Raw genomic sequence first — 14,434 nt, forward strand, 5'->3', positions numbered from 1 at the left:
GCCTTGAGCACGATACACAGGCTGTGTGTGTGTGTGTGTGTGTGTGTGTGTGTGTGTGTGTGTGTGTGTGTGTGTGTGTGTGTGTGTGTGTGTGTGTGTGTGTGTGTGTGTGTGTGTGTGTGTGTGTGTGAATTCTCTTGTATTTAGTGCTTATTCATTAGAGCAGAAGTGCATGACTGCCTATGCTATTAGTTGCATCTGCACAGGGCCAAATGAGTATTGGCCCCATTTCTGTCTGACTAATTGGCTCAGCAAACAGAAAACGCTCAGACTAACATGCAGATGTTGGCTGTTCGGGGTTGTTCGGTTTGAACGGTAGTCGTGTTTCTCCAGATAATATTTTTAAAGATGTTGTATTTGTAGTTTTGTATTAAAATCTTCTTTCATAGAATGTTGCATTTATAAAAAAATAAAACCCTGAAGCTTAAAGACTAATCCAACAAAAACTGTGCAAACTTTACAGCATGGAATTCAAATGCATTCTCAGTGCACTCCTGCAAACATCCCGAACCATCTAGAGACGTACCAGCTTCATTGGATTCCACACCTTTGAGTGTTTAAAGGCTCTGGAATGGAGAAGCTCCATAACCTCAAAAGACTGTAAAAAGAACATTACTCATAATCGTACATTCCATTGCTCATGTTAGTTCTCACTGTCCAGTGTTCTGTATTGTTATAATGACTATAACCACTCTCTTGATATCACCCAAATGAGGATGGGTTCGCCTTTTTCAGTTTGGTTCCCCTCAAGGTTTCTTCCTCATAACATCTAAGGGAGTTTTTCCTTGCCACAGTCACCCCAGGCTGTTTATCAGGGATAAATACACATCGTTCACCTTAACTCTTAAATTCTGTAAAGCTGCTTTGAGACAATGTCCGTTGTGAAAAACGCTATACAAATAAACTTGACTTGACTAAGATCTTACACAGCTCATTTACAAGAACTAATGCAACCTTGGGGACAATGTCCATCCATCTCATTCTGCAGAACTTCATTTCATACTCTTGCTATTGTTCTGGAAAGAAGAAGACGGAATTGATTTGATGTATTGCAGAAGACACTGAAAGGATGACAGAGTGGGAGGAGGATGCCTGGCTTTAATCTGTCTTGCTTAATAAGGTTCTTCTTTTTTTCTTTCTTTTTATTTTGCATCTTCGAAACAAGCGGATCCTTCACAAGGCTGTTAAACTGCGGTTTAATTATCTGCAGAAGAACGCTAATCGATGCCTTTTTAACGTGTACAGATGTATCTTCGAGTCTGAGTAGGAGAGCTGAAGATAGGGGACGCTTGCTCTTCTTTGTTTTACATTTATTTGTCCATATACTGTAAGAGAATTGGTTTTTTTTTAGTGCTGCTCGCTGTTATAGGAAAAGGGTATGCTGCAAAGCATTGTGAAAGTAGATTTCCGGTTTCTTCATAAAGTTGATTCATTTCCTCACTCTGCTGTAATTTGCTGATGATTGCACAATTGAAAAGCTTAAAATTGAAAAATTTAACTACACATACTGTATAGCAGTGATGAGGGGGGAAAAAACAGGCATCGAAATAGACATCTAAATTGAGTCTAGTAGGCCGCCATTATATTTCTGTATTAATAGACTTAGTTGTAATTAATCATGTTTGATATGAATTAACAATTTTGCTTCCACTCTTATAAAACATCATTTGATCCTGTACACACTGTTATAAGTATATAAGTATTTTAGAGTCTGGTTTAAGAAGGGCTTATGAGCATTTTGCCTGGATTTTGCCTTTATTCGTCAATATAGTAGAAATGTTTTCTGAATCTTGCTTGCTATAAATGGAAAAGGGTGCAAATGCAAAGCGCTGTGAAGTGGATTTCCTGTTCCTACCACAAAAAAGATCCATTTGATACCAGTGCAGTGTTGCAATTCGCAGATTAAAGCAGTTTTCCCTCTTATTTCTAATTTAATTACAATTTCGAATTAATACTTTAATTTGGTTTTCCTCCACAACACATAAAGCTGCCCAACTTCATTGTTTTAAATTGCTACTCATGGTATGTGTAGTAATTGCTTGAAGAAGAAAGTGCAATTTACCCTCTTTTTTACAACATGAGCTAGAATTTTTATAAATTTTTTTAATCATCATATATTTATCTATATTTATTTACTTTATTTATCAAGTTTACACACTATCACCTTGCAAATAGTCACCTTGGACAGCAATACAGCATTCCCAGCATTCGTGCCATTTCTGGAATGTATCCTGATAGTCTTCTTTTTAAAGCTATCAAGCACCTTCTGCGATTCACACTTTCAAAATCAAAACACCTTTGATCTGTCAGTAGCGGTGACTGGAAGGACCCAAATGCAGGACGCAAAAGGGGTACGGTGAAAACGTTTTAATGATATAAGCAGGGAAAAATGTGCCAATGAGCAGGAAGGAAGTCCGAAAACTTGACTGTCCGAAAACTTGACTGTCCGAAAACGCAGGATACTGGTGCGGGAGCAAAAATAGGTCAATTAAAACAAGTCCAAAAATATAGTCCACCTAACAGAGGCCAGCGAATGGGGCAACACAGGGCAGATCAAAGGGTCAGTCCAATAATACAGTCCTAATTGCAAAACCATTAGCAGAGCAATGCAGGGAAGAAAAAAAAACAAATTCTAGAACAGTCCAAAAATCAGACACAGCAAACAGAGCAATATTTTGCAGAGAAACAACACAAACCAGAAAACAGTCAAAGGTCCAAATTCCGGTGAGATAATCTGGCTGTGAGTTAATGTCTGGTGTCCTTAAACACCAAGATTCTGAAGATAACATAAGCAGGATCTTCATCTCCGAGAAGAGGGCGAAGAGGGGCCAAATCTGGCGAGTAGGGTGGGTCCGAAAGTGAGATCATGTTGTTTCCATATATATATATATATATATATATATATATATATATATATATATATATATATATATATATATATATATATATATATATATATATAAAAATATTATTTCAGCCAGGGCTCGTTTTTCGACACTTTTAATGCATGTGTTTGTATCCTGTATAAGATATTTCTTTTATATATATATATATATATATATATATATATATATATATATATATATATATATATATATATATATATATATATATATATATATATATATATGTAATAGAATAGTTTCCTGTGCCATATAGCGTATGACTTGATGATTGCACTGGCGACTTGTTTTTTTTGTTGGCGACACAGTACTTTATAGCACAACAAGGTTTGTGCACAACCTCTGCGGCCTTTTCAAACCTATTTATTGCTCCTGGCTTCTCCCCAGTGGGGCTGGTGTGTGCAGGGCAAAACTGCAGCGTCTCAATGAAGACAGATCCTAGAGAGCTTTCTAAATGTCTAGCGATGCTGCGCGTCCCAGTCTGAGCTTTCTATTCTCCTTGTCTTCTCGTAGCCAGACTTTTGCAGTCTATATAACCAGATGCCAACACCAGGTGTTGCATTTACAGATTCTAGTTTGTTCCTTTGCACTTATTAGTTGCTAATTTCCAGGGGATTAGGCGAAAATAGTTATCAACTACAACGGGGAGTTAACGAAGGAATCGTAAAAAGCAAGGCATATTTTCTGTCAAGCAGCTACAAGTCTTATGACCACATTTGGTATTCGGGACATGTGAGAGAGCAGATTACACACAGAAAAATCAAGATACAGGAAATCTTGCATCCAGATATCTTTCCATAATGAGAGCAGTGAAATGCTACGGAAGTCATTTTAAACCATACCAGGACACAAAGGTACATTTCTATCACTAGGGGTTCATACAAACAACAGGGTAATAAAATGTACAGTGTTCAGAGGTGCATTGATGTACCCTGCTAGCTGGAGCGACAAAGCATTTGTACGAGTCTTTCATGTGATTTAGAAGAACAAGTCGTCTCAATGAGAGATTCGTTCATTTTATACTCGATGCGCACAAGCACAAACCTCTGTAGGTTATGTACAGGAAACAGAATTGAGTAGTTTACCTCTCTACACTCAGTCAGAGTCGTTCGTTCGTTCTTTTATCCAGTGATTCCTATATATGCCTTACACAGGTATACATATTTGGATATGTAGTCAAGATTTGTGTATGTAGACATGTTGGGGGATCTTCTTATTGAAAATGTAACATTTAATTTCATTTATGATCAGAGAAAAGAAATGAACTAAATGCCTCAAAAAAAGATTCGTTCTCGTTTGTTTTGATGAAAGTCACTAAAATGATCTCACTAGTGTGTGAGGTGTAACTGTAATACTCGAGTCCTCCAGCAGAGGGGGAGACTTCAGTGTCTTTGAATTTCTGGTTGAAGTTTGGCAGAAGAAACACTTCTACTTGTGACCTTTTGGAATGCAAGTCTAATCTAAAAAATACAAAAGATAAGCAATCAGCAATTGTTCAAATAGAGTCAGTAGAGTCCTACGTCAGTAGAGTCCCTACGTCAGTAGAGTCCCTACGTTTGAAATGTTATTGCACTCCTGTATGATTTTATACACTCAGAAAGAGAGAGAGAAAAAGTAGAGTTGAATTGTTCTGTTTCTATATTTAGCAACTATTAAATGATGGCATGTTGACACCAGAATGTACATTTCTTACCTGGAGCCTTTTTCCCCCCACCAGTGACGTGAAATTTCTAATCAGCAATTACAGTTTCACAGAGCAAAAGGAATTTTCCCAACCTTATTAAAATGTTTCTGTCAGAGACCAGACAGCCCATGCCATACTCGTGCCACAGAACGGCGTCGCACACCTCCACGGCGCTGACACACCCGCTGGAGCTCTTCTCGAGTGGAATCAAACGTGTTCAACAACGTGACGCTAAAGTGCGCAGTTTGGGAGCTGCACTGTAAATTGTTAAACACAACCTCTGCTACGATGTTTCTTACAGGATAATTACAATCCGTTATGTATTTATTGAATTATTCATAAAATCACGCTGTAGGCAAACTACCTTTTTTTTGCCTCTTCTCCACAAATTTGCATTCTAGCTGATATATAACCGACATAATAAATACTCTTGGAGATATCGGTTCCTATTTTGGTAATATAATTGATAATCTTGCTTAACAACACACTTTGTGAGTTTACAAAGAAACCTGCATTGTGTGGAAGTACGGAAAATGTACTGATCGTTACAAAGCACCTACATTGGAGACTCTTCCCGTAAATGTCTTTTACCAGACATCGGCGTATCAACAGTGATAGATTGACCTTAATAAAATAACATGCTCAATTCAGGCTAATATTATGTGAAGCATTCATCCAGATAAGCCTTTGTGGATGGCCTGTTACTATAGAAACGATTCTATATATAAGTACCTTAATGTAAACCTGTGATGGGCCTTAAATCCAGGACTATTGTGAGCTGCTTTTGAATTAATCAACACCCTTTCAGATTTAGTCAGATTCAAGAATGACTGCACTCAATAAAAGCGACAATTGAAACATATTCAGCAGGAGCACATTTGCACCCTAGCAAACTGGCCGCATGCGCAACCAATGTATGGGAGTAGTATTACAGGCAAAGCATGCTAAAGGTTGTCTGTTATAATATTGTAGACTACTGCGACAAGCTGTTTATCACTTCTGTTGGTCTTTCTGAATGTGATGCTGACAGCCTGATGTTTTATAACTAAATTTTCATACAACAGATTTTCCAATATACCTGTAATATATAATCTGGAAGTGCTTGTTTATATACAGTATATTTATTATAGAGGATATATATTTCAAAATAAAAGCTCTGAAAGCTCTGTTTTGGATTTGGCAAAAGGAATATTATTCAGACAGTGTCATTGTGTTGTTGTATTGCAGACACTTTTAATGATAACAGATTCTGTTGTTTAGCATAGAAATTTATTAAATCATAAAATAGTGAGGTTTTTAGCAGGTTTGTCCACTGTGGGTAAGTGTTCAGGGATTTCTTATGAACGTGACAAGCTCTGTTTTTGACTATTATCAAAAAATACAGTTTACGACGGTTTCTCATTTTAAAATGTATTGATTAAACACAAAGTCTATACTATAAGTATTGGGACACCTGACTTTTTCAGGCGTAAGTGGTTCTTCCCCTGAACTGTAGACGCAAAGCTGAATTCTCAGTATTGTATAAGATGTCTTTGAATGTGATGGTATAATATTTTCTCTTTACTCGAACTAGAAGGCCCAAACCTGTTCGAGCATGGCAGTGCCCTTGTGCACAAAGCCAGTGTTGAAACTAGTTGAAACTGAAAACAAAATCAAAAAATTGAGCAACAAAGTTAAAACACCAATCGAAAATAGTAGACTAAATGTAGAATCCAGGGTTGTGATGTCAATTAGGCTTTATATTATCAAAAACAAAGTCATACAGGTACATGGAATAGTCCAAAATCATAGCACAGCCTCTTTATACTTTTTCTTACATCCTAGGTAACACCCCTCTTTTTTCTTCTATTTTGCATAATGATTATAATTTCGTATAATTCTATTTTATATATGATCTTTTTTCTTATAAACTTTTCAGGACTTTTAATGGCATAATGGTGGCAATTCCCATCCATCTTTTTTTTTTTTGTTTGTTTTTTTTTTTTTTTTTTTTAATATCAAAAGTAACATGTGGTTCAGCATGGTCCAGGCCTTGGCCTGTCCAAGACCTCCAAACATGAAGTCAATGCACCTGGTAAGTAGACTAATGCTTTCTCAGGATTTCACACATGAATCACTTACTTTGGATATACTCATTATAAATAATCACTTGCTTTGAATGTACTGATTATGCAAAATATGTAAAAGTAATAACATTAAAAATATAACAAATGACAATGAAAATACACCATGCCAACATGAAGATTTGCTTGAAATAGCTTTGAGTGACCTGCTATAAAGCTCTGTAGAAGAGCAAATGGGCTCTAGCTGTGAAATGGGACGTTCAATAAGAAGCACACAGGAAACTGATGGTAAACCATTTTTTGTGCATATGGTGTAGAAATGAATTGCTTTGGCAGGAGTTGTGGTGAACAGTGAACTGCTGCGACGAGGGCGCGCGCGCGCGTGCGTGCGGATAGGGAGAAAAGTTTCGCAGTTGTTGATGTCCGTTGCAGTTCCTGTTTCTGTGAGTGTGTGTGAGTTGAGTGTGTGTGTGTGTGTGTGTGAGAGAGAGTGCTGGTATTCCACCGTACTCATGCGTGCACCGTGCACGATCGCCCCAAGTTATCAAGGCTCTATTAAGTTATTAGGCATTATTTGCATGTGCGCGTGAACAGCGCGAGCATGGACTATCTTCTCTCGTGGACCGGTTCGGGAGCGAGAGCTGTCCGTGACGCGATCTCCGGCCGGGTCTGGGCCGCCGCCACCGCGCGCGAGGTTCACTTCACCGACTACTCGGAGCAGGGTCACGGCACGGACGGCGCCCAGACTCACCGCGCAGGTCTCTCTCTCTCTCTCTCTCTCTCTCTCTCTCTCTCTCTCTCTCACACACACACACACACACACACACACACACACACACACACACACACACACACACACTCCCTGTCTGTGTGTTTTCTGTAGACGGAGCTGGAACTAGCTGGAAGTCGTGGGGTTGTTTTAGCGAGTTAGCATGTCTACACTCAGAGTGGGTTGGGTGCTGACTGCCGAGCGTGGCGTGTGGTATAAACACGGGTGGGCTTTAAGCAGTTTACAGGATGTTATGTGAAGTTTTGTTGAATGTTTACATGTTAAAAACTTTGAAAGGTGTGCCATGAGGATTGACATGTTGAGGGGGAAACTTTCTGCTGCTGACTAAACCATTAACCATTCACATTTCTTCTACTATAATCCCTCATATAACTCATAAATTATTCTATAACCTCTGATATAACTCTTATAACTCATACTATAACTTCTATAACCTCTTCTCTAATTCCTATAACTCATAGTATAACTCTTATAACATCTGGTCTTATAACATCTAAGTCCTATAACTGCTACTATAACTTATATAACTGCAACTATAACTCATAACTTCTACTATAACTCCTATATCTTCTAATTTAACTCATATAACTGCTACTATAACTCAAATTACTTCTACTATAACTCCTATAACTTCTACTGTAACTCATATAACTTCTACTATAACTAATATAACTTCTACTATAACTCCTATAACTTCTACTATAACTCATATAACTGCTACTATAACTCAAATTACTTCTACTATAACTCCTATAACTTCTACTGTAACTCATATAACTTCTACTATAACTAATATAACTGCTACTATAACTACTATAACTTCTATCATAACTCAAATAATTTCTACTATAACTCATATAACTCCTACTATAACTCAAATAACTACTACTATAGCTCAAATTACTTCTACTATAACTCCAATAACTTCTACTATACCTCATATTACTGCTTCTATAACTACTATAACTTCTACTATAACTCAAATTACTTCTACTATAACTCCTATAACTTCTACTATAACTCATATAACTACTACTATAACTCCTATAACTTCTACTATAACTCAAATTACTTCTACTATAACTCATATAACTTCTACTATAACTCAAATTACTTCTACTATCTATAACCCCCACTATAACTTATATAACTCATTCTATAAATCCTGGTATAATTCCTATAACTGGTTCGTGGTATAATTCCCATACCTATAATAATAAAAAATAAAAAAAATTATAATAATAATATCATAATAATAACATCTGAATAAAAAAAAAAATGAAAGGATTGTGACTGCTAATTCATCACTCATCTAAAAGCCATCAGTAGGAGGATTCCTATAGTTTACCATAGGTTTAACTGCATCAGTAGGAGGATTCTATATAATGAAGTTATACCTATGGTAAACTATAAATGTGTATTCTTTTGCAAGTGAATATTTAACATTAGCAGCCTTGTTAACTGGGCCATGAACTACAAACATCCATATTCCTAAAAAAATAAAAAATAAAATAATAATAATAATTTTTCCCCAGTAATAACATTGCTACTAATAGCGCTTGTTTGTAGCCAAACCAGACAAAAACAGTTCCCTCCTGCACATAATACTTAATCATAGAGAGCTTCCCTGCATGTCTATGGATTCTGCTGTTGCTATTTTTATTTATTTATTTCTGAATTTATTCTAATCCCAATGCCAATGAAAACTGAGTCATTGCTTGGGAAGGTGACAATTTATGGCAGGTGTGTCACAATCAAGCACAAAGAGGTTTTTTTTTTTTTTTTTTTTTTTTAAAAACCCCAAATTCAATCCAAATAAACTCAATTGAGTTTAGGGCTTTTTCTTTTTCAAAGACCCTACAATTGCGTTGCCAGATACAGTAAATCCCTGCATTACCGCGGTTCGAATCTCACGCCCCCTGTTTATCGCCTAAATGCATTTGCCACATAACTAATTAGTTTGGCTGATTTTCCCGGTCTCTCGCGGAGAGCACGATAGACCAAAAAACTTGGAATTGTTTTTATGTTGAAATAGTGCAATGTATTAATACATATATAATTATTAATTATAAAACGAAGGCAAATGGTAATACAGTAAAAAAAAAGTAAAGAATGCGGTGACTCTTTTTTGACGTTATAGGACACTTCAACCAATAAACAAGCAGAGAAACTACGCATCGGCTACGCTACTGCAGAACTGTATACTGTTACATACATACATGTACTTACTTTTAATTTGATACAGTGTACTGTATTTCTACAATAAAAAAAAAAATAATAAAAATAAACATTTTTAAGGATTTTTCTGTTTACTGTATTTGAGCAAACAACCTTTTGGCCTGTAGCACATGTACCTCACTTCTGTGCTAATATGTTTTGTTTTCTGATTGCTGGGCATGTTGGAATAGGCAAATCAGTCATGTGGTCATGTGTGATGTTTAAAGGTTTAGTGAATTGTGTGACAAATGGAGTCAGAAAAGTGTTTTAGTACCAACAATTCACACTTGGTCATTCGGCGTATTCGTAATGACCCAATGGTGAAAGTGATATAAAATTGTGTTTATATTTGCTGTAAACTAGTTTCTGTATTCTAATTTTCTCCAGATATTTGTCTATGCTCCAACTAAAATAAAACTGTGACCTGATGTTAAGTCTTAACTTAACTCTAAAACTATTTGCCTTGCCACACTACTTCCTCTTTCAGAGCCACCTGATTTGCTATACATATAATGTCAAGTCGCAGAATTTTGCATGTACGCTGGAGGTGTGACGGCTCCCGTTTCGTCATCATTCTGTATCAGCAGCAACACCATAAAGGCACTTTTTAATACGACTGATGTATGCTTGCTGAGAACAAAATGCATGGCAACCTGCATGCTACATCAAGTTCCCCTGCAGGAAGACACGTTATGTATGTAATTGAATTACATACATTCTTGTGTAATATATAATTGATGTACAATAATTGTACAAGAAAGCTCCAAACAAAATCTCCAAGCCCAAACTGGGTATTTGTGCCTAAAGTGAAAACATGCCAAGAAATGATTGCAGTAGAGTTTAAGAGTTTCAGCCATTTTTGACGGACAGCAGAGTAACTGAAGTGGCGCTTTAAAAATAGATACGCACCATTATGTATTTAAAGCATGCCAGGTTCGGAGGCAGCTTAATTGCAGTCTCTGATTAGTGCAGCAACGAATGAGGTGCACAGCTTTCGCCTTCCATGCAAAATGGCACGGAAAGACATTAGAGGTATTAGAGACAATTATTCACCACAAGCAGAAGGGCATTTTCTCAAGAAACACATGACCAGCAAGCCAGTCTAACAGTCTTTGTTATATGTGCATGTCGCAGGAAGCCATTACAGCACTGCTATGTATATGGAATATATAATCATGCTTTTGATTTCATCCATTTAAAAAACACACAAGATTCACATTCCAGTTTACTAATGCACTCTCTGCATGACGCAACCGTTCGGTAGCTGCAGACACGACAAGCGCACGTATCAAATTCTTCGAATTAGGAAACCGTGCGGTTGGTGTTATGTAAGGCTCGTGACACTCTAGAATGTAGCAACAGGAATTTGAGTTTCTCGCTTATGTTCTTTTGCAAGAGTTGCACACTTTGGGCAAACCTAGAAATTTCTTACCCATAGAATTACACTCACTGCAATTCTAGAGTGGAGTCTTCTGATTGCATCGTAACAGCTCTTTAAGCTAGTCTGACCAGATTTCAGGATCTTAACAGGGCAACCTGTTTTGTCACATTGATGTGGGAAAGTTTCATGAAGATAACAGGAGTGATTCTGTTTGCATGCTCTGTAATCAATTGAGGTCAGCTGACTTTCAAACTTACCGTATTTTCCGGACTATAAGCTGCTATTTTTTCCCCACTCTTTGAACCCTGCAGCTTAAACAATAAAGCGGCTAATTTATAGATTTTTCCGGGGTTTTTCTCGGTTGTACAAACTTCAAGCCAAAATTATAGACCAATGAAATTGCCGAACGGTTTCAGGTAAACCAATGAAATTCTTTATATTAAATCAGATGCGCTCCCACTGAATCGCACAACGATGCCAAAATATAAACTCGAGAGAGAAATTGTTGTGAAAGGAAGGAGGAAGACAGTGAACAATGACTTTCTTGGTAGGCTACTGTTTAGATACAAGCCGTGTAACAGACACTGTCTTTCGTTAAAGTCTGTGTAAAGTTCATTAGTTTCAGTGTAGACACCTGCGGCTTATAGACAGGTGCGGTTTATTTATGTTCAAAATAAAAATCTTTAAATAAAATAATAAAATAAAATAAAATTCCATAATATCGAGGTTACCTTACCTGAAAAACTTTTCTTTTTTTTTCTTTTTTTTTCGAAAATAAAAATACAATTGTTTTTATTCATTCTACGTTTCACTTAACTTGGAAATGAGAAGTCTTAACTAATTTTCTGAACGATTTGCTTTCAAAACCTTAAAGCTACATAGTGGTGAGAGAAGCCGTTGACCGTAGTATTTTGTTAGAAAGCGCACTCATTTTGATGAGTGATATAAATTTATCTTCTCAAATCTGTGCCCGTCATAGATTTCACAAACATGCTGGTTTGTCGGTCGAGCTAAAGGAAAGACTCGTATTTTTTGACATTTTTTGAAAGTCACCTGCTGAAAAGACTGTCCCATTTTCCTGAGTTGGAACATTTTTTTTCCCCCAGACGTTTAGTTGAATGTGGTATTAGACAGGGGTCTAATGGATAAAGTGCTCGCTGAAGATGATTGAATAAATTTTTTAATGTTAAAGGAGCAGTCTGCAAAGTCACATTGAGAAGCCCTCTCATGGCCATCCCATTATGTAGAAAGCTTTCTGCATTTCCTTTGAAGGAAAGCCTGTGTTACTGAGCAGCTCTGATCTGACTAGCAGGAAGAGCTACTGTCAGGGTCAGAACACAGTAACAGACATTTTAAATGAAGTAGCCAAATTCAGGCGAATTGCATGGGAATATTGTAAAAGCCGCTAAAGAACGATTTTAAGCACTACAGCCTGCAACCTTGAAATCTTCATTGTGCATCTGTTATGCACAAATAGTAATAAAAGCCTGACTGAGAACCCCTCATTTTGTTTTTAGCACCATTTAGTCATTACGTCCTATGCTAACTGTGCCTGTTAGCTTTCATTCATTGTTCTCCTCATTAGCCCTTGAAAGCTAGCTAGAGCAGCAGAATCGGAAGATCCAACTCACGTGGTTTGCCACCATGACCTCACCTCAGCCTGCCATTGATTACTGCAGGCTGTGGCTGGCACGTCGTTATTTGCTTCTCACTCATGCAGTCTAAATGCCAAACTGGCAGGGAGGGGCCGACACGCAGCTCCCAAAAAAAGCCTGCCCCTCCGTCTGATTGCTAGTCAGACTTTGACTACAAGCCAAACTAAAAAAACAGTGTTTACCAATCCATGTAGCACCAAATAGCAATGGCTGTTTTTCTTTTCTTTTTTCCCTCTCTCCTCCTTGACCTGCTCTATTTCTCCGCCCCTGCTGGATTAAAGGGAGGTATAGATTTTGTACTGAAGCTGTCAGCAGCATCCACATGCTGGGAGATGAATAATGTGCCACGAGGTCAGTGCAGAGGAGGAAGGGTTCACTGACTAGTCACGGCACGGCCTCATGCTCTTCTCAGTCACGCAGATAAATTTAAAGAGTCTGCTCTTTGCTGTTTTGCATCCGAATCACACTGCTGTTACAAATCAGGCAAGGGGTATTTTTATTCTTAGGCATCACACTGAGAATGAGCTGGAGGGGAGGTATGAGTTCTGAAAAAGAAATAATAATAAATTGTAGGACAGCCTCTGTCTACCTGAACAATTAGTTTAAAGATGAAATGGAACTCATTACGGATAAAAGCGTATGTTTGTAATATAATTCATTTATTAAAGTTTTTCTGCACTTGTATCTGCTCTTCGCTACCCTTGTGTTACAGGACAGATCCTTTTTTTTTTTTTTTTTTTTTTTTTTTTTATAACAGTATATTAAAATCTTCCATTTAAATATAATTTATTTAAAAAAAGTAATCTTGATATTAAAAAAGTAAAAAAAAGAAATTACAACTATATGCTTAAATTTACAAACAAATGTGCTTCTTAAAATGCTGTAAAAATAAATAAATAAAATAAAAATTTTATATATATATATATATATATATATATATATATATATATATATATATATATATATTATTTATTGTTTTATTTATTTATTTATTTTTAATTGTTGCATATTGATGAAAGGAGGAAAGAAAAATTCCCCCCAAAACACTACTAATTAAAGATAGATAGATAGATAGATAGATAGATAGATAGATAGATAGATAGATAGATAGATAGATAGATAGATAGATAGATAGATTTAGCAAAACAACAACAACAAAAAACTCACTTGTTTGAAAAAAGATCACTCTTTGTTAAGATATTCGAGTAGCCCGGAGATTTGAGGACTCTGTGGAGGGGTAAAGTATTGTGTTTCAGAATCCGTGTTCTCTTAAGCTTATCTCAGCACTTTTTTTCTCTCTGTATTGATTTGGGGGGGTGTAACTGGAGAAGTCGGTGTCACCACAAAAGCCAGATTATCAACAGGTGATTGAGGTTGTCACATGGGGCGTGCAGAGGTTATGACCCAGCAAGCTGCAGGGACTTTTATGGAGTTTTGCATGAAATGTAGTTCAGGCCGTGGAGGATACACTGTACACCTGCACATGCATGTAAATCGGCAATCTAATGCGCAAAACCATGCAGCTGCATCTCAAGAATGTCAGTGAAAGTTACATCAAACATCAGAATGTGGAAAATGTAATTTCAGTGGTTTAAAAATTGGCGCCATAATGGACACTTAGAAAGTTAACTAACATAGCCATGATTTACAATCATAGTGAGCAGAAAAGCAGCTTTTTTCTGAAGATGTGCTTCAAAGGCAGGTAACTACACTGGATTCCACTTTATCAGACAAGAGAGTG

The 14,434-nt window shown here is 36.9% G+C and overlaps 1 protein-coding gene across 4 annotated transcripts in view; it reads left to right on the forward strand.

The window, feature by feature from the left end:
• The window catches only part of oxr1a (oxidation resistance 1a), a 179,562-nt gene that overhangs the window by 105,641 nt on the left and 59,487 nt on the right, over positions 1-14,434 (forward strand). For 2 of the 4 annotated variants that reach the window (XM_083529910.1, XM_083529912.1), the window contains exon 1: positions 7,019-7,408. The exons of the other annotated variants lie outside the window; for them this stretch is intronic. In XM_083529910.1, the coding sequence (XP_083386036.1) occupies positions 7,252-7,408 (157 nt within the window). In that variant the 5' untranslated portion in view covers positions 7,019-7,251. Of the gene's footprint in view, positions 1-7,018; positions 7,409-14,434 lie in introns of those variants that run through there. 4 annotated transcript variants of the gene reach the window in all.

Source organism: Silurus aristotelis (genome assembly GCF_946808225.1).
Source record: "Silurus aristotelis genome assembly, chromosome: 25".
NCBI classification, from domain to species: domain Eukaryota; kingdom Metazoa; phylum Chordata; class Actinopteri; order Siluriformes; family Siluridae; genus Silurus; species Silurus aristotelis.